This window comes from Myxine glutinosa, chromosome 2 (genome assembly GCF_964187855.1).
Source record: "Myxine glutinosa chromosome 2, kmMyxGlut1.1, whole genome shotgun sequence".
In the NCBI taxonomy this organism is placed as follows: Eukaryota; Metazoa; Chordata; class Myxini; order Myxiniformes; family Myxinidae; genus Myxine; species Myxine glutinosa.
In genome coordinates this window covers 133,481,319-133,507,816 of record NC_136262.1, presented here as the reverse complement: position 1 = coordinate 133,507,816, position 26,498 = coordinate 133,481,319, and the positions used below count along the sequence as shown (strand labels likewise).

Sequence of the window (26,498 nt, the reverse complement as noted above, 5' to 3'; positions counted from 1 at the left end):
GCAGTGCAGGGAGAGTTCGGAAGAGAGTTTTTGAAAAAACAGCAACCCCACCACCAGGACGAGGCTCAGTTCTATCATACCGGGGGAGGGAGTAATCAGGAAGAGAAATTAAGGAATCAGAGACATGAAGGAGGAAAGTTTCTGTTAAGCAGATTGAGTCGGGTTTGTCAGAAGCAACCTGTATGGAGGGATCAATCAGGTTTGAGCGAAGGCCCCAGATGTTTGAAGTCCATACCGTTAATGAAGAGGAAGGTGGAGCATCGGGTACAGGACAGGGGAGGGGAGGGGTAGGGTAAGATGAGGGGTGAGAGGGGGAGGTATGGAGAGCTGTTGATAGTGTGTCAGAGATTGCAGAAGAGGAAGGAGAAAGGGAAGGATGAGGAGGACAAAAGGTTTGATGGTGATGGGATGAAGCACAGTGAGGTGTTGTTTGAGGGGGAGCAGAGCAAAGTCGAAGGTTGGAGGAGGTGGAGGTATGAGATGGAAGTGAGAGAAAGTGGGGAGGAGGAAGCTTTGAGGAGGAGGGGGTAGGGGCAGATTTGAAGGAGAGAATAAGTGGAGGGGTGAGGGGGGAGTTTTGAATGGGATGGGTGAGGTGTATGTTTTGAAAGGGAGGGGTGAGGTGTATGTTTTGAAAGGGAGGGGTGAGGAGGGAGGTTATAAGGGGAGGGACAAGGGGGAAGATTTGGAGGGGAGGGGTGAGGTGGTGTTCAGGAGAGGAGGGGCGAGGGGGGAGAATTGAAAGGGAGGGGTGAGGGGGGAGATTTAGAGGGGAGGTGTGAGGGGGGAGTTTAGAAAGTGGACGATTAGTGACAAATGAACATTTATTACAAACTGGGTTTGTTGTTATTTTCAAGTCAGAGATCCATTTGAAAACGTTAGAGGGGGGGGTGGAATGCAGGTGAGTTTAGAGAATGTAGAAAGGAAGAACTGTAAGAGATTGATTTTTTTTTTTTTAATGGAATGATTGATGAGGAAATTGAAAAAAGCCTTTTAAATAGGAAGAAACATAGCGTGTTGTAATATACCACTGAATAACACACTGCAGGGAAAAAGTTTAAAGCAGCTGGGTACGACTGGGTATCGTGGGTACAGAGAAGGATGGGTTTGGGACACAAGATTTAGAGGCAAACACAGAGTTGAGGCATTCAGCTTTTTCACGTGCGGAGTCAGCTGTGTAGCCGTTTGAGGTAAGGGAGGGGATGGAGGGGGAACAAACACCAGAAACAGATTTGACCAGACGCCACCAGGATTTGGAAAAGGGAGACAGATAAGAGAGTTCGGCCTTGAGAACGGAGAGATATTGTTTCCTGGCTCTCCTGAGGGTGGACACACACTTGTTTCGGGCTTTGTGAAAGGAAATGAGATTTCCTTCCGTTGGATTTGCTTTCCAGGAGACGAAGGCAAGTTGTTTCTGGGCAACAGCCTCACCACAAGATTCCGTGTACCATGGACGGGAGGAAGGGTATGACAACTGAAGACGAGATGGGATAAATCTGTGCATGAGAGAGCAATTTACTTTGGAAGAATTCCCAGGATGAGTTGATGTCAGAGGTGGTAGAGATGGGAGTCCAGTCCAGATGATTGATGGCTGCTTGAAGACCGTACCAGTTGGCCTGAGTGAAATGCCAGACTCGTCGACGCTGAGCAGGCTCCCTGAGAATGGTCAGAGAGATGTCTACTTTAACAAGCACATGATCAGATGAGCCAATTGGAGCAGAAGAAGAGCAGCAGACATTTTCAGGGAAGTTAGTCATAACCAAGTCCAGAAGAGAAGATGCTCCGTTGACTAAGAGCCGGGTTGGGAAATTGACAGATTCTGTCAGTCCCAGTGAGTCGCAGAAGTCCTTTGCTGAGGAGCCATGGCTGGTGAGAGAGGTACCCACACCCAGCCAACTGGCATGGTGACAATTGAAATCACCACATATGAGGAAGAGAGAGTTGGGATGAGTAGATAGAAGTTGGTCCATATTATCAGACAGCGAGATGTAGATGGAGTCATCACTGTTTAGTGGACGGTACAACACACATATGAACAAGAGGTGGGAGCGAAGGGGAAGCCGTAGCCAGAGGTATTCCTGGGGGTGAGGTGGAGAGAGTGCAGTGCAGGGCGAGTGAGGAAGGGAGTTTTTGATAAAGATAGCAACCCCACCTCCAGGACGAGGCTCAGGTCTATCATACCGGAGGAGGGAGTAACCCGGGAGAGATACTAATGAATCAGAGACATCATGAAGGAGGAAAGTTTCTGTTGAGCACATCACGTCTGGTTTGTCAGAAGCAACCTGTATGGAGAGATCAGTTAAGTTTGAACGAAGGCCCCGGATGTTTGAGGTCCATACCGTTAATGAAGAGGAAGGGGGAGCATCGGATACAGAACAGGGGGGAGGAGGGGTAGGGTAAGATGTGGAAGAGGTGGAAGAGGTAGGGAGAGCTGTTGAAGGTGTGTCAGAGATTTCAGAATAGCTCGGAGAAAGGGAAGGATGGGGCAGACAAAAGGTTTGAAGGTGATTGGGTGAGGCACAATGAGGTGTTATTTGAGGAGGGGGAAGAGCGAGGCAGAAGGTTGGGGGAGATGGAGGTGAGAGTTGGAAGGGGGAAGAAGCGGGGAGGACGCTTTGAGGAGGAGGGGTGAGAGGGGCGAAATTGAGAAGAAATGAGGGTGGGGAGATTTGAAGGGGAGGGGCGAGGGGGGAGTTTAGGAGGGAAGGGACAAGGGGAGGGATTTGAAAGGGATGGGATATGGGGGAGATTTGGAGGGGAGGGGTGAGGGGGGAGTCTTGGAGGGGAGGGGCAAGGGGGAGTCTTGGAGGGGAGGGGTGTGGGGGGAGTTTTGGAGGGGAGGGGTGTGGGGGGAGTTTTGGAGGGAAGGGGCAAGGGGGGAGATTTGAAAGGGATGGGTGATGGGGAGGATTTGGAGGGGAGGGGCAAGTGGGAAGATTTGAAAGGGATGGGTGATGGGGAAGATTTGGAGGGGAGGGGTGAGATTGGATTTTAGAAAGTGTACGATTAATGGGAAACGAATATTTATTGCAAAATGAGTTTCTTGTGACCTTCGAGTCAAAAATATGTTTGAGGACGCTGGAGGGAGGATGGACTGCAGGAGAGTTTAGGGAATGTAGAAAAGAGGCACTGTAAGAGATGGAATTTTTTTGGGGGATGAATAGATTTGGTGTCCAAGTCGAAAGCAACCTTTTAAAGAAGAAGAAGAAAAAGGTGTCATAATATACGACAGAATACAGAACTTGAGGGGAAAGTTTAAACATTTTAAAGTTTAACAGTGAAAACTATCTGGGGAAATGGGGGAGAAACACGCGGTCGAAGAACGAAAGAACGAATAAGAACGAATAAACGAATGAGAACAACGAATAAGAACAGAGAAGGAAATGTTTTTCTGGTTTTTTTTGTTTGTTTTTTAGTTGAGATTTTAAACAAGGAAGTAGGCTATGGGGTGAAAAGACTGGGAAAAACAGAGAACGAAAGTTATTGGAGCACAAACGACGGACCGCCGAGAGAAAAACAAAGCCTCAAGGTTGGACACTGTACAAGGCTTCAAAAGACACGACACGAATTAACACGATTTTCTATACAGGTATGAAAGATTTACACCGAGAATCTTCCTCGGGACACACTATACGTGCACACACCATAAAATAAATACAGTTATAACGAAAATACAAATGGGAACAATTACTTAACTTCGATTTTGATGGAGAGCGTGGACAGCTGCGAATAAACGAAACCTCGCCGGCCAAGTTCATAGTTCATAGAGTTCATAGCTCCCAAGAAAATGTTGCTTTAAAATATTTTGAAATGGACTAAAAAAAGACCTTTAAATGGACTAAAAAAAAAACCTTAAATGGACCAAAATATTGTCCTGTGGCTGGCTCTCAGTTAACACCGAGAGTACGCCACAGATGGCAATCGAGCTTAATGAAGGTGTTACCCAATTTAATGCGGCTGATACACGAGACGGAATGAAGAATACCGAATCACCTGGATGGCTGCACGCAGGCGTCTTCGCCCTGCAAATCAACTCAATCCGAGACAGATTTAAAGTGTACAAAAATAAGGTTTCTTAAACGGAACCCGGTAACAAAGAATGAGATGGTAAAAACTAAACCCCTCTAATGAGCACTCCTACACAGACTTCAATTACAGGACAGATGGAAGGATAAATAAAACAAACGTTGTGTTCTGTGTGGTGCATCTTATCTGTATGGATGTGATGTCGGGGATCGTCTGGTCCAAGCACGTCGTCTGACCAGAGCTCCGGTTGGTGCGAACCGCTCGGTCGTTGGTGCGAACACAGGCCTTGCTGCACGGTCCGGCCCACACCACAGCACTCGTACGCAGGCACCAGGAGTAAGAACAACAGGGGAGGATGATCGTCGGCGCTCCACCGTCTCTCCACTGTTCACCGTCGCCCAACAAGCAAAGTTCCAAACGGGAAGAGGTCCAAATAGGAGAGAAAGGAAGATAGGTCCGGGCAGGAAGGAATCCAAAACGAGGAGAGGGAAATGTCGGTCAGCGAGTGGTTTTACCGTCCGTCTCGTGACGTCAGCTCTCTTCCCCTCCAACCAGTGCGTCGCTTCTTGCTAGTCTTTCGCACCCTCCTCACGTCACTGGCGCTTCTCCTCCAATCAGCACGTAGATTCTTACTCCTCTTTCGCGCCCTCCTCTCTGATTGGCCGAGTAAAACGCGCCTTTGGTGTTCCGTCATTGTGTGGCACGTCATCGGTGGCCAATCAGTGTGGCACATCCTTCATCTTCCCTACTCTGCCAATCACCGACCTGCTTTTTACTCACCCCTCCTCCCTGTCAATCACGAGTCCTTCTGGGCGTGGCCATTGCCTCCCTGATTGATGTTTGCTTGCCATGCCGCCGTAGTGCGTGGTCGCTTCCACTCTGTTCTTCTGGGCAGGTTTTATTAAATGCTATATGTGGTGCTTTTAATGGTGGGATACTGGGATTCCTAACCTACGTATGGTGCGTTGCCATACGGGACACCAGAATGATCACAGGTTTGACACACCGGGGAATTAGCATAATCCCTACTCAACCTATCACACGATCATCCTTATATGATCACAGATATACACTTAATCCGACAAACCGCCTAAACAGATCCCTGACTTACTGTACATCGGAATGGTTCTTCTTCTTCTTCGCAACAACGGAGCACCTACCTCTGCAGATCTACCTGAATCTATATATCCCCCTACCCCACTGACATAACAATATTTTAAATGCAGTAAAAAATAAACCTTTAAATGGACTAAAAAAAACTTTAAATAGACTAAAAAAAAACAACCTTTAAATTGACTAAAAAACAAACTTAAAATGGACCAAAATACTTCAAATGGACGAACAAAAAAACCTTTAAATGGACTAAAAAAAAACCTTTAAATGGACGACACACCTTTAAATGTACGAAAAAAACCTTTAAATGGACCAAAGAAACATTGAAATGGACTAAAAAAAAGACCTTTAAATGGGCTACAAAAAAACCTTTAAATTGACTAAAAACCTTTAAATGGCCAAAAAAAAAAAAACACTTTCAATGGATTAAAACAAAAATTTGAATGCACTCAAAAATTAATAAAGAAAAATATATATATAAACTTTAAATGGACTAAAAACCGTTAAATGTACTAAAAACCTTAAATGGTCTAAACTACTTTAAATGGAATAAAAACCTTTAAATGCATGAAAAAAAACATTTAAATTTACAAAAGAAACATAAAAATGGACGAAAAGGAAAACGTCTAATATTGTCGCGCGAATACCCTTGGTTAAGACTGTGGGATCGCGGATGGCCTGAACAAGCTTTAACTCCGAGGTGACGATCAATTGCGGATTTGACTGTGCAAGCACGGGAGGAAGAAGGGGAAGAAGCGGGAATTTACCTGATGATATCCGAGCCGTCTTCAACCCTGCAAATTAATCTCACACGGACATTGGATTTGGAATGAAAGGGAAAATAATAAAAGGGTTTATTCAAAATAAATATCGGGACAGGGAAACGCGATGATCAATAACTATGATTCATAAATCGGGATCCCGCACACCTCACTTCACATACAAGCACAGAGGAAATAAGTAAAATAAAAAAATCGTCGTGTTTGTGTTTGTGGATGCGAGCTTATCTGTCGCTGTATGTGTAACGTCCGTCATCCAACGCGGCTCCGGTTGGCGCGAAGAAAGGCCTCGATGCGCCCCCGTTCATGCGCTGCTAGGCCCACGTCTGCCGGTGCGCGGCAGGCCTCGCGTCCCCGCGCAAAACGAGCGGGCGTGCAACCCGCTTCCGCAGCCGTGCAAAGTCCTCCTTGGTTCGGCACGGCCCTCTGATGCACCAAACGTTCGTGGCGAGTGAGTCACAGATGAAGGGACCAAACGAGCAGGGCGAGGGCAGAAGGAAGGTCTGAGAAGGCAGAAGCCAAAGCGAGAAGGCCAAGGGAAGAAGAGAAGAAGGGAGCAAATGTCGATCTCCGACCACTTGCTTTCACATCCAGCACAAGAGAGAACAAATGGGGACGTTGACGCTGACAAAGCCAAAATGTGACCGCTCGCTGCGGGATCCAGCACGAGAAGGATCAAAATGTTGGCTCGCCGTTCGTGGTGTCGCTTCTCCTCTGACGTCATTGATACTCCCTTCCAATCAGTCCTTCACAAGGTAGGCGTGGCCTCAGCCTGCCTGAGCAATGAGTGTTTCTTTGTGATGATGTAACTGGCTGCAGCTGCATCGGCGGTGCCCCAAACTGGCTTTCGGTGAGTTTTATAATATGGGGGAATTAATTAAAGTGTTGCACTAAGGGCCTATCTAAGTGTCTATGGGGGTGCGTTGCCATAAGGGACACTGGGATGCTCACAGAGGGAACGACACACAATTGAGTTTTATCCATAATCCCTGTACTAATTAGCATGCCCCACCCCCTCGTGGCGGGGACACAGATACGCACTTATTCCGACATACGTCTAAACACAGAACGTAATTACAGGTGAGGTTCCCTATCACGACAGCCGGACACCCACCTATGCAGATCTACCTGGATCTAGATATTCCCCTCTACCCCAAATTCATAACAATATTCTAAAAAAAAACCTTTAAATTGACTAAAAACCTTTAAATCGCCAGGGGAAAAAAAACAAACAAAAAAAAAAAACTTTAAATGGACTAAAAAACAAAAACCAAAAAAAACTTAAAATGGACTAAAAACCTTTAAATGGACGAAACTACTTTAAAATTGACTGAAAAACGTTAAATGGAGTAAAAAAAACTTTAAAGGACTAAAAACTTTAAATGCACCTTTTATAGTTCACTAATATAAACATTACAACAAATGTAGGCTGTATGTAAAAATAGAATTATCAGGGGCCCCCATTCCTCCCCACCCCTCTCCATCCCTCTCCATCAGGCTGAAATAAAAAATAAAATTTTTTTTTTTTTTTTAAACTGATTATCACTATTATTCACCATCAAAAAGCATAAATGATGCCAATGGAAACAAAAGGCGATTTGCCTCGAACTCCAATTAGCAACGTTTGTTTTTGTGAGATGTATAAAACACCATGTTTGTTTCCTGATTGATTCACCATCATTGACACTTTCATTTACCATCAGACACTTTCATTTCATTTGGACATCGTTGACATTTGGACTTCCGCTTCCAGTACCTCGAGCAAGGAAGCGACTTCGACCTCTGCACGGTATCAAAGTTAAAGTATTTCCCATTTGTGTATTTGTCAAATTTACACGTTATTTTATTGTGCATGTGTTACTATGTGTTTCTAGTTAGTGTTGGTTTGCAATTCGTGCAAGCTTGTGTATAATTAATCGTTTTCTGTTCGCACCGCATGCGTGGCCTGGTAGCTTGAGGCTTCCCTCCCCCCTGTCGGTGTTTTGTGAATTTAAGTTCTTTCCTTCCCTGTATTGCTTATTTCTTAGATTTTCTCTTCTCTCCCTAACTTCCCTGAACATCCACCCTTTGTCAAACGTTTTAAATAATAAAAAAACAACATAAAAAATTATTATTTCCTTTTCTCCTCGCGGGCCCCCATGTGTGCTGTTGTCTCGCCCCTCCCCATTTATCTCCTTTTCTTCCACTTCTTCCTTCCATCTCCAGCCAAAACTTGCCTTTCCAATTCTAGTTTCCTCCATCTCATTTAACCCTTTCTCCTTTCTCTCATCCATGCCCTCACTTCAGGGACTTTTTCCCAGATTGTTTTTCACGGTTTTGTTTAAATATGTTTAAACTTTCCGCTGCAGTGTTTTTTTTTCAGTGGTATATTACAATATGCTGTTTTTCTTCCTATTTAAAAGGCTTTTTTCAATTTCCTCATCAAATAATTTCCTTTCCAAAAAAAAATTAAATCTCTTACAGTTCTTCCTTTTTACATTCTCGAAACTCACCTTCATTCCACCCCTCCTCTATCGTTTTAAAACGGATCTCTGACATGAAAATCACAACAAACCCAGTTTGTAATCAATGTTGGTTTTTCATTAATCATCCACTTTCTAAACTTCTCCTCACTCCTCACCACTCATAATTTCACCCCCTCCCCCTTCCCACGCCTCCTCCCCCAACCCCTCTCCCTCCCACAGATCTCCCGATGTCCCTGCTCTCAAATGTTGTGTTTGTGTGCTTCCCCCCCCCCCCCCTCCCTTCTGTGTGCTCTCTTGTCTACCACTCCCCTTATTATATGTTTTATGAGTCTGTTTGATTTTTTTTGTGTGATAAATGTTAGCTCTTTCACGAGCCTCGATCGTGTATACAAAAAAAAAAAAAAAAAAAAAAAACCCTTTCAATTCTCCCCCTTCACCACTCCACTCCTAAACTCCCACCTCACCCTTCCCTTCAAAACTTTCCCTAACCCCTCCCCTTCAAAACTCCACCCTCACCCCTCCCCTTCAAATCTCCCATCCTACAATTTTTCTCCAATTCTCCCCCCTCCCCATTCCTCCACAAAGCTGCCTCCTCCCCACTTCATCTCCCTTCCATCACACACCTCCACTTCCTCCAACCTTCGACTTTGCTTCCCCTCACCCCCTCAAACAACACCTCACTGTGCCTCTTCCCATCACCATCAAACCTTTTGTCCTCCTCATCCTTCCCTTTCTCCTAACCCTTCTGAAATCTCTGACACACTATCAACAGCTCACCTACCTCCCCCTCTCACCGCTCATCTTACCCTACTCCTCCCCTGTCCTGTCCTGTACCTGATGCTCCCCCTCCCTCTTCCTTAACGGTATGGACCTCAAACATCCGGGGCCTTTGCTGAAACCTGACAGCAGGTTGATTCTGACAAACCAGACTTGATCTGCTTAACAGAAACTTTCCTCCTTCATGATGTCTCCGATTCCTTAATATCTCTCCCGGGTTACTCCCTCCTCCGGTATGATAGACCTGAGCCTCGTCCTGGTGGTGGGGTTGCTATCTTTATCAAAAACTCTCTTCCTCACTCGCCCTGCACTGCCCTTTCTCCACCACACCCCAGGAGTACCTCTGGCTGAGGCTTCCTCTCCGGTCCCACCTTTTGTTCATATGTGTTCTGTACCGTCCTCCAAACAGTGATGACTCCATTTACATTTCACTGTCTGATAACATGGACCAACTTTGGTTGCGGGTGCTTCTATCAACTCATCCCTACTCTGTCTTCCTCATATGTGGCGACTTCAACTGTTATCATGCCAGCTGGCTGGGTGTGGGTTTCTCTCACACCAGCCATGGCACCTCAGCAAAGGACTTCTGTGACTCACTGGGACTGACACAATCTGTCAATTTCCCAAAACCCGGATCTCAGTCAATGGAGTATCCTCTCTTCTAGACTTGGTCATGACAAACTTCCCTGCAAATGTCTGCTGCTCTTCTTCTGCTCCACTCGGTTCATCTGATCATGTGCTTGTCAAAGTGGACATCTCTCTGGCCATTCTCAGAGAGCCTCCTCAGCGCCGACAAGTCTGGCATGTCAATCAGGCTGACTGGCACGGTCTTCAAGCAGCCATCAATCATCTGGACTGGTCGCCCATCTATACTGCCTCTGACATCAACTCTTCCTGGGAATTCTTCCAAAGTAAACTGCTCTCTCTCATGCACAGATTTATCACCTCTCGTCTTCAGTTGTCATCCCCTTCCTCCCGTCCATGGTACACTGAAGCTTGTGGTGAGGCAGTTGCCCTAAAACAACTTTCCATCACCTCATGGAAGGCTAATCCAACTGAAGGCGTTCTCAGTTCCTTCCACCAAGCTCGGAACAAGTGTGTGTCTTCCCTCAGGAGTACCAGGAAGCACTATCTCTCCACACTCAAGAATGAACTCTCAAACCTGTCTCCTTCCTCCAAATCCTGGTGGCGTATGGTCAAATCCGTTTCTGGTGTTTGTTCCCCCTGCATCCCCTCCCTTACCTCAAACGGCTAGACAGCTAACACCACATGTGAAAAAGCTGAATGCCTCAACTCTGTGCTTGCCTCAAAATCTTGTGTCCCAAACCCATCCCTCTCTGTACCCACCTTTCCCAGGCGAACCCAACTGCTCCTGGACTCTGTGTCCTTTCCTCCTGACAAGGTGGAAAAGTTTCTGTCAACCGTCTACTCTGATTCTGCAACTGGACCTGACGGCATCAGCCCATGGGTCCTAAAATCCTGCTCAGCCGCTCTATCTCACCCTCGCCCTGTTCTCTTCACCCTCTCTTTTGCTCAAGGTCATCTGCCATCTGCTTGGAAATCAGCGAACATTACCACTTTACAAAAAAAGGTGAAAAAACAAATCCTTGCAACTACAGACCAATCAGCCTGCTCCAAATAATCAGCAAGGTCATGGAATCGATCATCGCCTCTGACATCAAATCCTTCCTTTTCTCCAATGGCTTGATCTCGGATCATCAATTTGGATTCAGACCAGGTCATTGTACTCTGGGTATGCTGCTTCTGCTTTCTCAACAATGGATGGAGGTCCTCAATGCCAAACAGGAAATCAGAGCTGTCTCCCTCGACATATCACGTGCCTTCGATACGGTCTGGCACCCCGCTCTGCTCACCAAACTCTCCTCCTATGGTATCCATGGAAATCTTCACACATGTCTCACGGACGTCCTCTCTAGTCGTAGTCAACGTGTGGCAATGAATGGTTTTCTCTCATCTCCCCTTCCTGTTCAGGCTGGAGTTCCCCAAAGCAGTCTTCTGGGCCCTGTGCTTTTTCTGGTCTTCATCAATGATCTCTCCGACTCTCTGGAAAATCCTCTCTATCTCTTTGCTGATGACTCCACTCTCTGCCGCTCCATTCCTCTTCCCTCAGATCGGCAGTCTGCAGCCTCCTCACTCTCTGAAGACCTGGACAAAATCACAGACTGGTCAAACAAGTGGAACATGTCTTTCAATCATGACAAATCTCACACTCTAACTATGTCTCTCTGAAAAGATCGTCTGAAAAACCCTAGCATCTACTTTCTCAACAATCCTCTCCAAGAAGTTCTGTTGCTCACGATTTTGGGTCTCACTATCTGCCATGATCTTTCCTGGGAAAACCACATTTCCAAACTCGCCTCCAAAGCCAGTCGCCGACTGGGCATCCTCCGTCGTGAGAAGTCCTTCCTTGGCACACCTGAGCTCCTCACCACATACAAGGCTTTCATCCGCAGCTCAATGGAATACTGTTCCCCACTCTGGGTCGGTGCTCCTGCCTCACACCTAGCTCGGCTTCACGCTGTTGAAGCCAAAGCTTTCAGAATCATTGGAATCTCCCGCGATGAAGCTAACTCCGAGGGCCTTTCACTCACTCACCACAGGCAGGTTAGGTTGGTGATCTTTCTGTCTTCTTCCGACTCCTCTACGGCCTTGCTCCCCCTGTTCTGTCTGTGCTCTGTCCCCCAATAGTCCTTCAGTTCGCACAAGATCTGCCAGCAACCCTTTTATGGTTAAACTGACAAAATCAAGACTCTCTGCTCACCTTCACTCCTTCGATCCTCTTTTTTCCCGACTCTGGAACAAACTTCCCCACTCCCTTCAATCCCATTCCTCCCTCCAGGTGTTTAAAACAGCTGTGCACCACCATCTCTTATCTTATCTTACCCTCTCTTATCTTATCCACTTTTTTGAAATACCGACTTCTTTCCTGGAAGTCCGAGCAGTGTCGACGTGTTTTGTTTTTTTACCTCTCCCGCCCCCCACCCCCTTCCAATGCCTCCTCCCCCCAAGCCCTCTGCTTCCCACAGATCTCCCGATGTCCTTGCTCTCCATCTTGTTCTCCCGCTCCCTTTATCATATGTTTCATGTTTTATGTGTCAGTTTGTCTTTTTGTGATCAATGTTAGCCCTTACACGAGCCTCGATCTTGTATACAAAAACAAACAAACTAAAAAAAATTCACCATCATTGACACTTTCATTCACCATCATTGACACTTTCATTCACCATCATTGACACTTTCATTCACCATCATTGACACTTTCATTCACCATCATTGACACTTTCATTCACCATCATTGACACTTTCATTCACCATCATTGACACTTTCATTCACCATAATTGACACTTTCATTCACCATCATTGACACTTTCATTCACCATCATTGACACTTTCATTCACCATCATTGACACTTTCATTCACCATCATTGACACTTTCATTCACCATAATTGGCACTTTCATTCACCATCATTGACACTTTCATTCACCATCATTGACACTTTCATTCACCATCATTGACACTTTCATTCACCATAATTGACACTTTCATTCACCATCATTGACACTTTCATTCACCATCATTGACACTTTCATTCACCATCATTGACACTTTCATTCACCATCATTGACACTTTAATATTGCAATTTATCATTTATTTTCCCTTCAACGCTGGGAAATAATAAAGATGAAGAATGGTTTGTTGGGGGTACAAAGCATTGTACGTCAACAGGTATTGGATGCATGGAGGCCTCAAAGGGCCACATTTTGAACTGACCTCCCCGCAGCGCCATCAGGTTGCGCAAGCCCATATCTTTCACTTTCTGCAGGTTATGAGAGACTTGGGCCGTACTCTGTCCGAAACAAGTCATATGTGGCACCTGTACAACAGCACACAATGTTGTAGCAGCATCACAACCTTTTTCACACAAAACCTTGAACAGCACAAAGTCCCACAAGTGCGAATTTGAAAGTGAACCCAAATTCCACCCTTCCAAACCCATACCGTCTCGAGGCCACAATAGGCTGCTGCGATGCTGGCGATACGCAATGAGGATGTCTCCCTTTCTCCAGCAGGGTCTCCAGATGGATGCCATGTTACATCTACAAAGAGTGGTCCACCCAGAGCCATGCGATCGAATCTGCACATCAAACATCATAGCTAACATTTACTCCGATTAGTGGCATTTACATGTTTTACAAAGTAACCTGAAACACTGTAGAGCCAGTAAAATGGACTTTAAAACCACATGGCACCTCTCTCAAGGTGAAAATGTACAAAGCAAATTGGTAATCTTCCACTTGGGCTCTTCACTTGATACAACACAACATGTACATCATTTCATATTCAACTTGCACCTTTCATGCATCAGCAATAGTCATGGAACTTTGTTTCCCTTTCCTCACCTGCTCGACTTTCGGCGCTTTTGGGCAAACGGGAAATAAGCTATCTCTGCGGTCTGCCAGTTAGCCTTCAGGATGGTGGGGACAAAGGCCCAAATCAATCCCACATTGTAAACTCAACTCATGGAAGAACAAAAAACAGAGAGCAACAACTTTACAGACCGACAAAGAATAAAATATAACCAAAAAAACCTGCTGCACCTCAAAACGAGTTGCCTTGCAAAAAAAGAAGAGGGAGAAGAGAGAAAATGTGAGAGGTATGTAGGGGAAATGGTGTCGGAGACTCAAGACTCCAATATGACCGAAACAGCTTTATAAAGTAAGGATTTATTATCATTTGGTAAGTCACTTGTTTCAATTCAATAAAGACTACAATAGCTAAACGGATTGTTAATTCAAGTCGTTGGTTCTTCTTCTTCGGCCGGTCCTCTCTCAGCGCTGTTCATAGGGTTCCGTTCCGTTCCGTAGGTCAGAGCTTCTGGTCACAAGTCTCTTGACTCATCGTTTGCTCTGGTTTTTATGGGCCTTGCCGCGCTAATCCTTTCTCCACTAATGCCCCGAGGTCATGCATGCACCGAGTCCTGGCATCAGCTCGCTCCCCTCCTGCTGCGAGTTCCGTTTACCAAACGATAGGGGGGTGCTCCAGCCTGGGGCTGTGACCAGGTGGACAAGAGATTACCATGTTCGTGCACATTCTTGGCATCCATTTACGAAATCGTTACCAGTCTTTAATCAATGAGTTACCAGTGCCAATCAATAAGTTACACTGAGTTACACTTCCACAGGTAGAAGATCAGCTTGAAGAAGACATCTGGGGGGAAGTGTAAGGTGACAGTGGGCAGCACTCTTAAGAAACATAACGGAAGAGCATGTGACAACACACGCTCAGTTGGTTCCACAGAGAAGCAAAGAGGGGTGAAGGCATGGAGGCGACCATGCATCTTAGACTTGGGGAGGATCGTCATGTGTGATATTCTGGAAGAATGCGTGCAACCTATAGTTGGGCCTCCATTGGACTTGGGATGAGGGCGCTATACATCATGATGAACAATGTGTGTCTCAGAATAGATTCAGCTCAATGAACAATCCCAAAATGTCACCCAGCCTTCGACGCCAGTTGAGGAATTCTTCTCCGAAGACAGGCTGTGACAGATATATAGTACGGCCTCGGAACTTGAGGGTTGACAACACTTCCATGGGTTCACCTGCGAAGTACACTTGGGAGATTGAGAGCGTTTTCTTATGAAGAAGAATAGTGCATTTCCTGCATTCAAAGACATGCTTCAAATCACTGGATGACATCGCCCCCCCGCCCCCCACACAACCCCTCAGATCTGGAGACACAGGCGGGAGGCCATGACAGGCTACCTCTCAATTGTTTTCATTCTGGAAATATAAGGAGCTGCGAAAAAGCTTGCATCCTGTGGAAGTTGGTGAGAGGTTGGAGGGTAAGACATGAACGACAGGTTTTGTGTCAGCTTCTACTTGAATTTCCTGTCTAACAAGTTCATTCATGATATCTTGGTACAGTTGTACCATTTTAAAATGCATGTGTGAGGTTCTATTATTCATTGGTCAGTGAAGGTCAATGTATTTTTTTCTCCATCAACAATTTGTCTCAAAAAACAAGTCCCGAGTTCTCCAATGTTATTAAAAAGATTATATATTTAGCTCAATTTCAGAGGGTGCTCTCATAGTAATTGGGAATATTTTATATTTGGCTCAATTTCAGAGGGTGCTCTCATAGTAATTGGGAATATTTTATATTTGGCTCAATTTCAGAGGGTGCTCTCATAGTAATTGGGAATATTTTATATTTAGCTCAATTTCAGAGGGTGCTCTCACAGTAATTGGGAATATTTTATATTTGGCTCAATTTCAGAGGGTGCTCTCATAGTAATTGGGAATATTTTATATTTAGCTCAATTTCAGAGGGTGCTCTCATAGTAATTGGGAATATTTTATATTTAGCTCAATTTCAGAGGGTGCTCTCATAGTAATTGGGAATATTTTATATTTGGCTCAATTTCAGAGGGTGCTCTCATAGTAATTGGGAATATTTTATATTTAGCTCAATTTCAGAGGGTGCTCTCATAGTAATTGGGAATATTTTATATTTAGCTCAATTTCAGAGGGTGCTCTCATAGTAATTGGGAATATTTTATATTTAGCTCAATTTCAGAGGGTGCTCTCACAGTAATTGGGAATATTTTATATTTGGCTCAATTTCAGAGGGTGCTCTCATAGTAATTGGGTATATTTTATATTTGGCTCAATTTCAGAGGGTGCTCTCATAGTAATTGGGAATATTTTATATTTAGCTCAATTTCAGAGGGTGCTCTCATAGTAATTGGGAATATTTTATATTTGGCTCAATTTCAGAGGGAGCTTTCATAGTAATTGGGAATATTTTATATTTAGCTCAATTTCAGAGGGTGCTCTCACAGTAATTGGGTATATTTTATATTTGGCTCAATTTCAGAGGGAGCTCTCATAGTAATTGGGAATATTTTATATTTAGCTCAATTTCAGAGGGTGCTCTCATAGTAATTGGGAATATTTTATATTTGGCTCAATTTCAGAGGGTGCTCTCATAGTAATTGGGAATATTTTATATTTAGCTCAATTTCAGAGGGTGCTCTCACAGTAATTGGGAATATTTTATATTTGGCTCAATTTCAGAGGGTGCTCTCATAGTAATTGGGAATATTTTATATTTAGCTCAATTTCAGAGGGTGCTCTCATAGTAATTGGGAATATTTTATATTTAGCTCAATTTCAGAGGGTGCTCTCACAGTAATTGGGAATATTTTATATTTGGCTCAATTTCAGAGGGTGCTCTCACAGTAATTGGGAATATTTTATATTTGGCTCAATTTCAGAGGGAGCTCTCACAGTAATTGGGAATATTTTATATTTGGCTCAATTTCAGAGAGAGCTCTCATAGTAATTGGGAATATTTTATATTTGGCTCAATTTCAGAGAGAGCTCTCATAGTAATTGGGAATATTTTATATTTGGCTCAATTTCAGAGGGTGCTCTCATAGTAATTGGGAATATTTTATATTTCGCTCAATTTCGGAGAGAGCTCTCATAGTAATTGGGAATATTTTATATTTGGCTCAATTTCAGAGGGTGCTCTCACAGTAATTGGGAATATTTTATATTTGGCTCAATTTCAGAGGGTGCTCTCATAGTAATTGGGAATATTTTATATTTGGCTCAATTTCAGAGAGAGCTCTCATAGTAATTGGGAATATTTTATATTTGGCTCAATTTCAGAGAGAGCTCTCATAGTAATTGGGAATATTTTATATTTAGCTCAATTTCAGAGAGAGCTCTCAAAGTAATTGGGAATATTTTATATTTGGCTCAATTTCAGAGAGAGCTCTCATAGTAATTGGGAATATTTTATATTTGGCTCAATTTCAGAGAGAGCTCTCATAGTAATTGGGAATATTTTATATTTAGCTCAATTTCAGAGGGTGCTCTCATAGTAATTGGGAATATTTTATATTTGGCTCAATTTCAGAAGGAGCTCCCACAGTAATTGGGAATATTTTATATTTGGCTCAATTTCAGAAGGAGCTCCCACAGTAATTGGGAATATTTTATATTTGGCTCAATTTCAGAAGGAGCTCCCACAGTAATTGGGAATATTTTATATTTGGCTCAATTTCAGAGGGTGCTCTCACAGTAATTGGGAATATTTTATATTTAGCTCAATTTCAGAGAGAGCTTTCATAGTAATTGGGAATATTTTATATTTAGCTCAATTTCAGAGGGTGCTCTCACAGTAATTGGGAATATTTTATATTTAGCTCAATTTCAGAGGGTGCTCTCACAGTAATTGGGAATATTTTATATTTAGCTCAATTTCAGAGGGTGCTCTCACAGTAATTGGGAATATTTTATATTTAGCTCAATTTCAGAGGGAGCTCTCACAGTAATTGGGAATATTTTATATTTAGCTCAATTTCAGAGAGAGCTTTCATAGTAATTGGGAATATTTTATATTTAGCTCAATTTCAGAGAGCCTTCATAGTAATTGGGAATATTTTATATTTAGCTCAATATCAGAGGGTGCTCTCATCGTAATTGGGAACATTATATATTTAGCTCAATTTCAGAGGGGGCTCTCATAGTAATTGGGAATATTTTATATTTAGCTCAATTTCAGAGGGTGCTTTCATAGTAATTGGGAAGATTTTATATTTAGCTCAATTTCAGAGGGTGCTCTCATAGTAATTGGGAAGATTTTATATTTAGCTCAATTTCAGAGAGAGCTTTCATAGTAATTGGGAATATTTTATATTTAGCTCAATTTCAGAGGGTGCTCTCATAGTAATTGGGAACATTATATATTTAGCTCAATTTCAGAGAGAGCTTTCATAGTAATTGGGAATATTTTATATTTAGCTCAATTTCAGAGAGAGCTTTCATAGTAATTGGGAATATTTTATATTTAGCTCAATTTCAAAGGGTGCTCTCATAGTAATTGGGAATATTTTATATTTAGCTCAATTTCAGAGAGAGCTTTCATAGTAATTGGGAAGATTTTATATTTAGCTCAATTTCAGAGGGTGCTCTCATAGTAATTGGGAATATTTTATATTTAGCTCAATTTCAGAGGGAGCTCTCACAGCAATTGGGAATATTTTATATTTAGCTCAATTTCAGAGGGTGCTCTCATAGTAATTGGGAACATTATATATTTAGCTCAATTTCAGAGAGAGCTTTCATAGTAATTGGGAATATTTTATATTTAGCTCAATTTCAGAGAGAGCTTTCATAGTAATTGGGAATATTTTATATTTAGCTCAATTTCAGAGGGTGCTCTCATAGTAATTGGGAACATTTTATATTTAGCTCAATTTCAGAGGGTGCTCTCATAGTAATTGGGAATATTTTATATTTAGCTCAATTTCAGAGGGTGCTCTCATAGTAATTGGGAATATTTTATATTTAGCTCAATTTCAGAGGGTGCTCTCATAGTAATTGGGAACATTTTATATTTAGCTCAATTTCAGAGGGAGCTTTCATAGTAATTGGGAATATTTTATATTTAGCTCAATTTCAGAGGGTGCTCTCATAGTAATTGGGAACATTTTATATTTAGCTCAATTTCAGAGGGTGCTCTCATAGTAATTGGGAATATTTTATATTTAGCTCAATTTCAGAGAGAGCTTTCAAAGTAATTGGGAAGATTTTATATTTAGCTCACTTTCAGAAGGTGCTCTCATAGTAATTGGGAATATTTTATATTTAGCTCAATTTCAGAGAGCTTTCATAGTAATTGGGAAGATTTTATATTTAGCTCACTTTCAGAGCGTGCTCTCATAGTAATTGGGAATATTTTATATTTAGCTCAATTTCAGAGAGCTTTCATAGTAATTGGGAAGATTTTATATTTAGCTCACTTTCAGAGAGCTTTCATAGTAATTGGGAATATTTTATATTTAGCTCAATTTCAGAGGGTGCTCTCATAGTAATTGGGAAGATTTTATATTTAGCTCACTTTCAGAAGGTGCTCTCATAGTAATTGGGAAGATTTTATATTTAGCTCAATTTCAGAATGTGCTCTCATAGTAATTGGGAATATTTTATATTTAGCTCAATTTCAGAGAGAGCTTTCATAGTAATTGGGAATATTTTATATTTAGCTCAATTTCAGAGAGAGCTTTCATTGTAATTGGGAATATTTTATATTTAGCTCAATTTCAGAGAGAGCTTTCAGAGTAATTGGGAATATTTTATATTTAGCTCACTTTCAGAATGTGCTCTCATAGTAATTGGGAATATTTTATATTTAGCTCAATTTCAGAGAGAGCTTTCATAGTAATTGGGAATATTTTATATTTAGCTCAATTTCAGAGAGAGCTTTCATTGTAATTGGGAATATTTTATATTTAGCTCAATTTCAGAGAGAGCTTTCAGAGTAATTGGGACGGCCTGCCGGGGACGGCCTCCCGCGATGAAGCTATCTCTGAGGGCCTTTCACTCACTCACCGCAGGCAGGTAGGTGGTCTTTCTGTCTTCTACCGACTCCTCTCCGGCCTTGCTCCCCCAGCTCTCTCTGTGCTCTGTCCCCCAAATATTCCTACAGGTCGCACAAGATCTGCCAGCAACCCTCTGATGGTTAAACTGCCGAAATCTCGGCTCTCTGCTCACCTTCACTCTTTCATTCCTCTTTTCTCCCGCCTGTGGAACAAACTCCCACACTCCCTTCAATCCCTCTCCTCCCTCCAGGTCTTTAAAACAACTGTTCACCACCATCTCTTATCTTCCCCCATCCATAACCTTGATCTTTTCTACCCCCACTAATTCACCCCAGATCCAACTTGTTTGAAATTCCAACTTATTTCCTGGAAATCCTGGCAGTGTCCATATGTTTATACCTCTCCCACCCCCCCCCCCCTTCACATGCCTCCCCCCCTTCACATGCCTCCCCCCCTTCACATGCCTCCCCCCAAAGCCCTCTCCCTCCCACAGATCTCTCCATGTCTCCATGTCTCTCGGTCCCTGCTCTCAAATGTTGTGTTTGTGTCCTTCCCCCTCTCTCCCCATCTTGTCTACCGCTCCCGATGTTATTTGTTTTATGTGTCTGTTTGTCTTTCTGTGTGATTAATGTTCGCTCTTTCACGAGCCTCGATCTTGTATACAAAAAAAAAGAAAAAAAGAAAAAGAAAAAAAAAGCTCAATTTCAGAGAGAGCTCTCACAGTAATTGGGAATATTTTATATTTAGCTCAATTTCAGAGGGTGCTCTCACAGTAATTGGGAATATTTTATATTTAGCTCAATTTCAGAGGGTGCTCTCATAGTAATTGGGAAGATTTTATATTTAGCTCAATTTCAGAGGGAGCTCTCATAGTAATTGGGAATATTTAATATTTAGCTCAATTTCAGAGGGAGCTCTCATAGTAATTGGGAAGATTTTATATTTAGCTCAATTTCAGAGAGAGCTTTCATAGTAATTGGGAATATTTTATATTTAGCTCAATTTGAGAGGGAGCTTTCAAAGTAATTGGGAATATTTTATATTTAGCTCAATTTCAGAGGGTGCTTTCATAGTAATTGGGAATATTTTATATTTAGCTCAATTTCAGAGGGAGCTTTCATAGTAATTGGGAATATTTTATATTTAGCTCAATTTCAGAGAGAGCTCTTATAGTAATTGGGAAGATTTTATATTTAGCTCAATTTCAGAGGGAGCTTTCATAGTAATTGGGAATATTTTATATTTAGCTCCATTTCAGAGAGAGCTTTCATAGTAATTGGGAATATTTTATATTTAGCTCAATTTCAGAGGGAGCTTTCATAGTAATTGGGAATATTTTATATTTAGCTCCATTTCAGAGAGAGCTTTCATAGTAATTGGGAATATTTTATATTTAGCTCAATTTCAGAGGGAGCTTTCATAGTAATTGGGAATATTTTATATTTAGCTCAATTTCAGAGAGAGCTCTTATAGTAATTGGGAAGATTTTATATTTAGCTCAATTTCAGAGGGTGCTTTCATAGTAATTGGGAATATTTTATATTTAGCTCAATTTGAGAGGGAGCTTTCAAAGTAATTGGGAATATTTTATATTTAGCTCAATTTCAGAGGGTGCTTTCATAGTAATTGGGAATATTTTATATTTAGCTCAATTTCAGAGGGAGCTTTCATAGTAATTGGGAATATTTTATATTTAGCTCAATTTCAGAGAGAGCTCTTATAGTAATTGGGAAGATTTTATATTTAGCTCAATTTCAGAGGGAGCTTTCATAGTAATTGGGAATATTTTATATTTAGCTCCATTTCAGAGAGAGCTTTCATAGTAATTGGGAATATTTTATATTTAGCTCAATTTCAGAGGGAGCTTTCATAGTAATTGGGAATATTTTATATTTAGCTCCATTTCAGAGAGAGCTTTCATAGTAATTGGGAATATTTTATATTTAGCTCAATTTCAGAGGGAGCTTTCATAGTAATTGGGAATATTTTATATTTAGCTCAATTTCAGAGAGAGCTCTTATAGTAATTGGGAAGATTTTATATTTAGCTCAATTTCAGAGGGTGCTTTCATAGTAATTGGGAATATTTTATATTTAGCTCCATTTCAGAGGGAGCTCTCATAGTAATTGGGAAGATTTTATATTTAGCTCAATTTCAGAGGGTGCTCTCATAGTAATTGGGAATTATTTTATATTTAGCTCAATTTCAGAGGGAGCTTTCATAGTAATTGGGAAGATTTTATATTTAGCTCAATTTCAGAGGGAGCTTTCATAGTAATTGGGAATATTTTATATTTAGCTCAATTTCAGAGAGAGCTTTCATAGTAATTGGGAATATTTTATATTTAGCTCAATTTGAGAGGGTGCTCTCACAGTAATTGGGTATATTTTATATTTAGCTCAATTTCAGAGGGTGCTCTCATAGTAATTGGGAATATTTTATATTTGGCTCAATTTCAGAGGGAGCTTTCATAGTAATTGGGAATATTTTATATTTAGCTCAATTTCAGAGGGTGCTCTCACAGTAATTGGGTATATTTTATATTTGGCTCAATTTCAGAGGGAGCTCTCATAGTAATTGGGAATATTTTATATTTAGCTCAATTTCAGAGGGTGCTCTCATAGTAATTGGGAATATTTTATATTTGGCTCAATTTCAGAGGGTGCTCTCATAGTAATTGGGAATATTTTATATTTAGCTCAATTTCAGAGGGTGCTCTCACAGTAATTGGGAATATTTTATATTTGGCTCAATTTCAGAGGGTGCTCTCATAGTAATTGGGAATATTTTATATTTAGCTCAATTTCAGAGGGTGCTCTCATAGTAATTGGGAATATTTTATATTTAGCTCAATTTCAGAGGGTGCTCTCACAGTAATTGGGAATATTTTATATTTGGCTCAATTTCAGAGGGTGCTCTCACAGTAATTGGGAATATTTTATATTTGGCTCAATTTCAGAGGGAGCTCTCACAGTAATTGGGAATATTTTATATTTGGCTCAATTTCAGAGAGAGCTCTCATAGTAATTGGGAATATTTTATATTTGGCTCAATTTCAGAGAGAGCTCTCATAGTAATTGGGAATATTTTATATTTGGCTCAATTTCAGAGGGTGCTCTCATAGTAATTGGGAATATTTTATATTTGGCTCAATTTCGGAGAGAGCTCTCATAGTAATTGGGAATATTTTATATTTGGCTCAATTTCAGAGGGTGCTCTCACAGTAATTGGGAATATTTTATATTTGGCTCAATTTCAGAGGGTGCTCTCATAGTAATTGGGAATATTTTATATTTGGCTCAATTTCAGAGAGAGCTCTCATAGTAATTGGGAATATTTTATATTTGGCTCAATTTCAGAGAGAGCTCTCATAGTAATTGGGAATATTTTATATTTAGCTCAATTTCAGAGAGAGCTCTCATAGTAATTGGGAATATTTTATATTTGGCTCAATTTCAGAGAGAGCTCTCATAGTAATTGGGAATATTTTATATTTGGCTCAATTTCAGAGAGAGCTCTCATAGTAATTGGGAATATTTTATATTTAGCTCAATTTCAGAGGGTGCTTTCATAGTAATTGGGAATATTTTATATTTGGCTCAATTTCAGAAGGAGCTCCCACAGTAATTGGGAATATTTTATATTTGGCTCAATTTCAGAAGGAGCTCCCACAGTAATTGGGAATATTTTATATTTGGCTCAATTTCAGAAGGAGCTCCCACAGTAATTGGGAATATTTTATATTTGGCTCAATTTCAGAGAGAGCTCTCACAGTAATTGGGAATATTTTATATTTAGCTCAATTTCAGAGGGTGCTCTCACAGTAATTGGGAATATTTTATATTTAGCTCAATTTCAGAGGGAGCTCTCACAGTAATTGGGAATATTTTATATTTAGCTCAATTTCAGAGAGAGCTTTCATAGTAATTGGGAATATTTTATATTTAGCTCAATTTCAGAGAGCCTTCATAGTAATTGGGAATATTTTATATTTAGCTCAATATCAGAGGGTGCTCTCATCGTAATTGGGAACATTATATATTTAGCTCAATTTCAGAGGGTGCTCTCATAGTAATTGGGAATATTTTATATTTAGCTCAATTTCAGAGGGTGCTTTCATAGTAATTGGGAAGATTTTATATTTAGCTCAATTTCAGAGGGTGCTCTCATAGTAATTGGGAAGATTTTATATTTAGCTCAATTTCAGAGAGAGCTTTCATAGTAATTGGGAATATTTTATATTTAGCTCAATTTCAGAGGGTGCTCTCATAGTAATTGGGAACATTATATATTTAGCTCAATTTCAGAGAGAGCTTTCATAGTAATTGGGAATATTTTATATTTAGCTCAATTTCAGAGAGAGCTTTCATAGTAATTGGGAATATTTTATATTTAGCTCAATTTCAAAGGGTGCTCTCATAGTAATTGGGAATATTTTATATTTAGCTCAATTTCAGAGAGAGCTTTCATAGTAATTGGGAAGATTTTATATTTAGCTCAATTTCAGAGGGTGCTCTCATAGTAATTGGGAATATTTTATATTTAGCTCAATTTCAGAGGGAGCTCTCACAGCAATTGGGAATATTTTATATTTAGCTCAATTTCAGAGGGTGCTCTCATAGTAATTGGGAACATTATATATTTAGCTCAATTTCAGAGAGAGCTTTCATAGTAATTGGGAATATTTTATATTTAGCTCAATTTCAGAGAGAGCTTTCATAGTAATTGGGAATATTTTATATTTAGCTCAATTTCAGAGGGTGCTCTCATAGTAATTGGGAACATTTTATATTTAGCTCAATTTCAGAGGGAGCTTTCATAGTAATTGGGAATATTTTATATTTAGCTCAATTTCAGAGGGTGCTCTCATAGTAATTGGGAACATTTTATATTTAGCTCAATTTCAGAGGGTGCTCTCATAGTAATTGGGAATATTTTATATTTAGCTCAATTTCAGAGAGAGCTTTCAAAGTAATTGGGAAGATTTTATATTTAGCTCACTTTCAGAAGGTGCTCTCATAGTAATTGGGAATATTTTATATTTAGCTCAATTTCAGAGAGCTTTCATAGTAATTGGGAAGATTTTATATTTAGCTCACTTTCAGAGCGTGCTCTCATAGTAATTGGGAATATTTTATATTTAGCTCAATTTCAGAGAGCTTTCATAGTAATTGGGAAGATTTTATATTTAGCTCACTTTCAGAGAGCTTTCATAGTAATTGGGAATATTTTATATTTAGCTCAATTTCAGAGGGTGCTCTCATAGTAATTGGGAAGATTTTATATTTAGCTCACTTTCAGAAGGTGCTCTCATAGTAATTGGGAAGATTTTATATTTAGCTCAATTTCAGAATGTGCTCTCATAGTAATTGGGAATATTTTATATTTAGCTCAATTTCAGAGAGAGCTTTCATAGTAATTGGGAATATTTTATATTTAGCTCAATTTCAGAGAGAGCTTTCATTGTAATTGGGAATATTTTATATTTAGCTCAATTTCAGAGAGAGCTTTCAGAGTAATTGGGAATATTTTATATTTAGCTCACTTTCAGAATGTGCTCTCATAGTAATTGGGAATATTTTATATTTAGCTCAATTTCAGAGAGAGCTTTCATAGTAATTGGGAATATTTTATATTTAGCTCAATTTCAGAGAGAGCTTTCATTGTAATTGGGAATATTTTATATTTAGCTCAATTTCAGAGAGAGCTTTCAGAGTAATTGGGACGGCCTGCCGGGGACGGCCTCCCGCGATGAAGCTATCTCTGAGGGCCTTTCACTCACTCACCGCAGGCAGGTAGGTGGTCTTTCTGTCTTCTACCGACTCCTCTCCGGCCTTGCTCCCCCAGCTCTCTCTGTGCTCTGTCCCCCAAATATTCCTACAGGTCGCACAAGATCTGCCAGCAACCCTCTGATGGTTAAACTGCCGAAATCTCGGCTCTCTGCTCACCTTCACTCTTTCATTCCTCTTTTCTCCCGCCTGTGGAACAAACTCCCACACTCCCTTCAATCCCTCTCCTCCCTCCAGGTCTTTAAAACAGCTGTTCACCACCATCTCTTATCTTCCCCCATCCATAACCTTGATCTTTTCTACCCCCACTAATTCACCCCAGATCCAACTTGTTTGAAATTCCAACTTATTTCCTGGAAATCCTGGCAGTGTCCATATGTTTATACCTCTCCCACCCCCCCCCCCCCCTTCACATGCCTCCCCCCCTTCACATGCCTCCCCCCCTTCACATGCCTCCCCCCAAAGCCCTCTCCCTCCCACAGATCTCTCCATGTCTCCATGTCTCTCGGTCCCTGCTCTCAAATGTTGTGTTTGTGTCCTTCCCCCTCTCTCCCCATCTTGTCTACCGCTCCCGATGTTATTTGTTTTATGTGTCTGTTTGTCTTTCTGTGTGATTAATGTTCGCTCTTTCACGAGCCTCGATCTTGTATACAAAAAAAAAGAAAAAAAGAAAAAGAAAAAAAAAGCTCAATTTCAGAGAGAGCTCTCACAGTAATTGGGAATATTTTATATTTAGCTCAATTTCAGAGGGTGCTCTCACAGTAATTGGGAATATTTTATATTTAGCTCAATTTCAGAGGGTGCTCTCATAGTAATTGGGAAGATTTTATATTTAGCTCAATTTCAGAAGGAGCTCTCATAGTAATTGGGAATATTTAATATTTAGCTCAATTTCAGAGGGAGCTCTCATAGTAATTGGGAAGATTTTATATTTAGCTCAATTTCAGAGAGAGCTTTCATAGTAATTGGGAATATTTTATATTTAGCTCAATTTGAGAGGGAGCTTTCAAAGTAATTGGGAATATTTTATATTTAGCTCAATTTCAGAGGGTGCTTTCATAGTAATTGGGAATATTTTATATTTAGCTCAATTTCAGAGGGAGCTTTCATAGTAATTGGGAATATTT

The 26,498-nt window shown here is 40.9% G+C and overlaps 1 protein-coding gene across 3 annotated transcripts in view; it reads right to left on the bottom strand.

Moving 5' to 3' along the window:
• Window positions 1-26,498, bottom strand: part of MTHFR (methylenetetrahydrofolate reductase) — a 339,179-nt gene that overhangs the window by 204,271 nt on the left and 108,410 nt on the right. For all 3 annotated transcript variants that reach the window (XR_013622377.1, XM_078771682.1, XM_078771683.1), the window contains exons 4-5: window positions 13,186-13,321; window positions 12,958-13,060 (exon numbers count right to left, since the gene is read on the bottom strand). Coding sequence is in view for 2 of the 3 variants with exons in the window: in XM_078771682.1 (XP_078627808.1) it covers window positions 12,958-13,060; window positions 13,186-13,321 (239 nt within the window). In the remaining variant the exon portion in view is untranslated. The remainder of the gene's footprint in view (window positions 1-12,957; window positions 13,061-13,185; window positions 13,322-26,498) is intronic.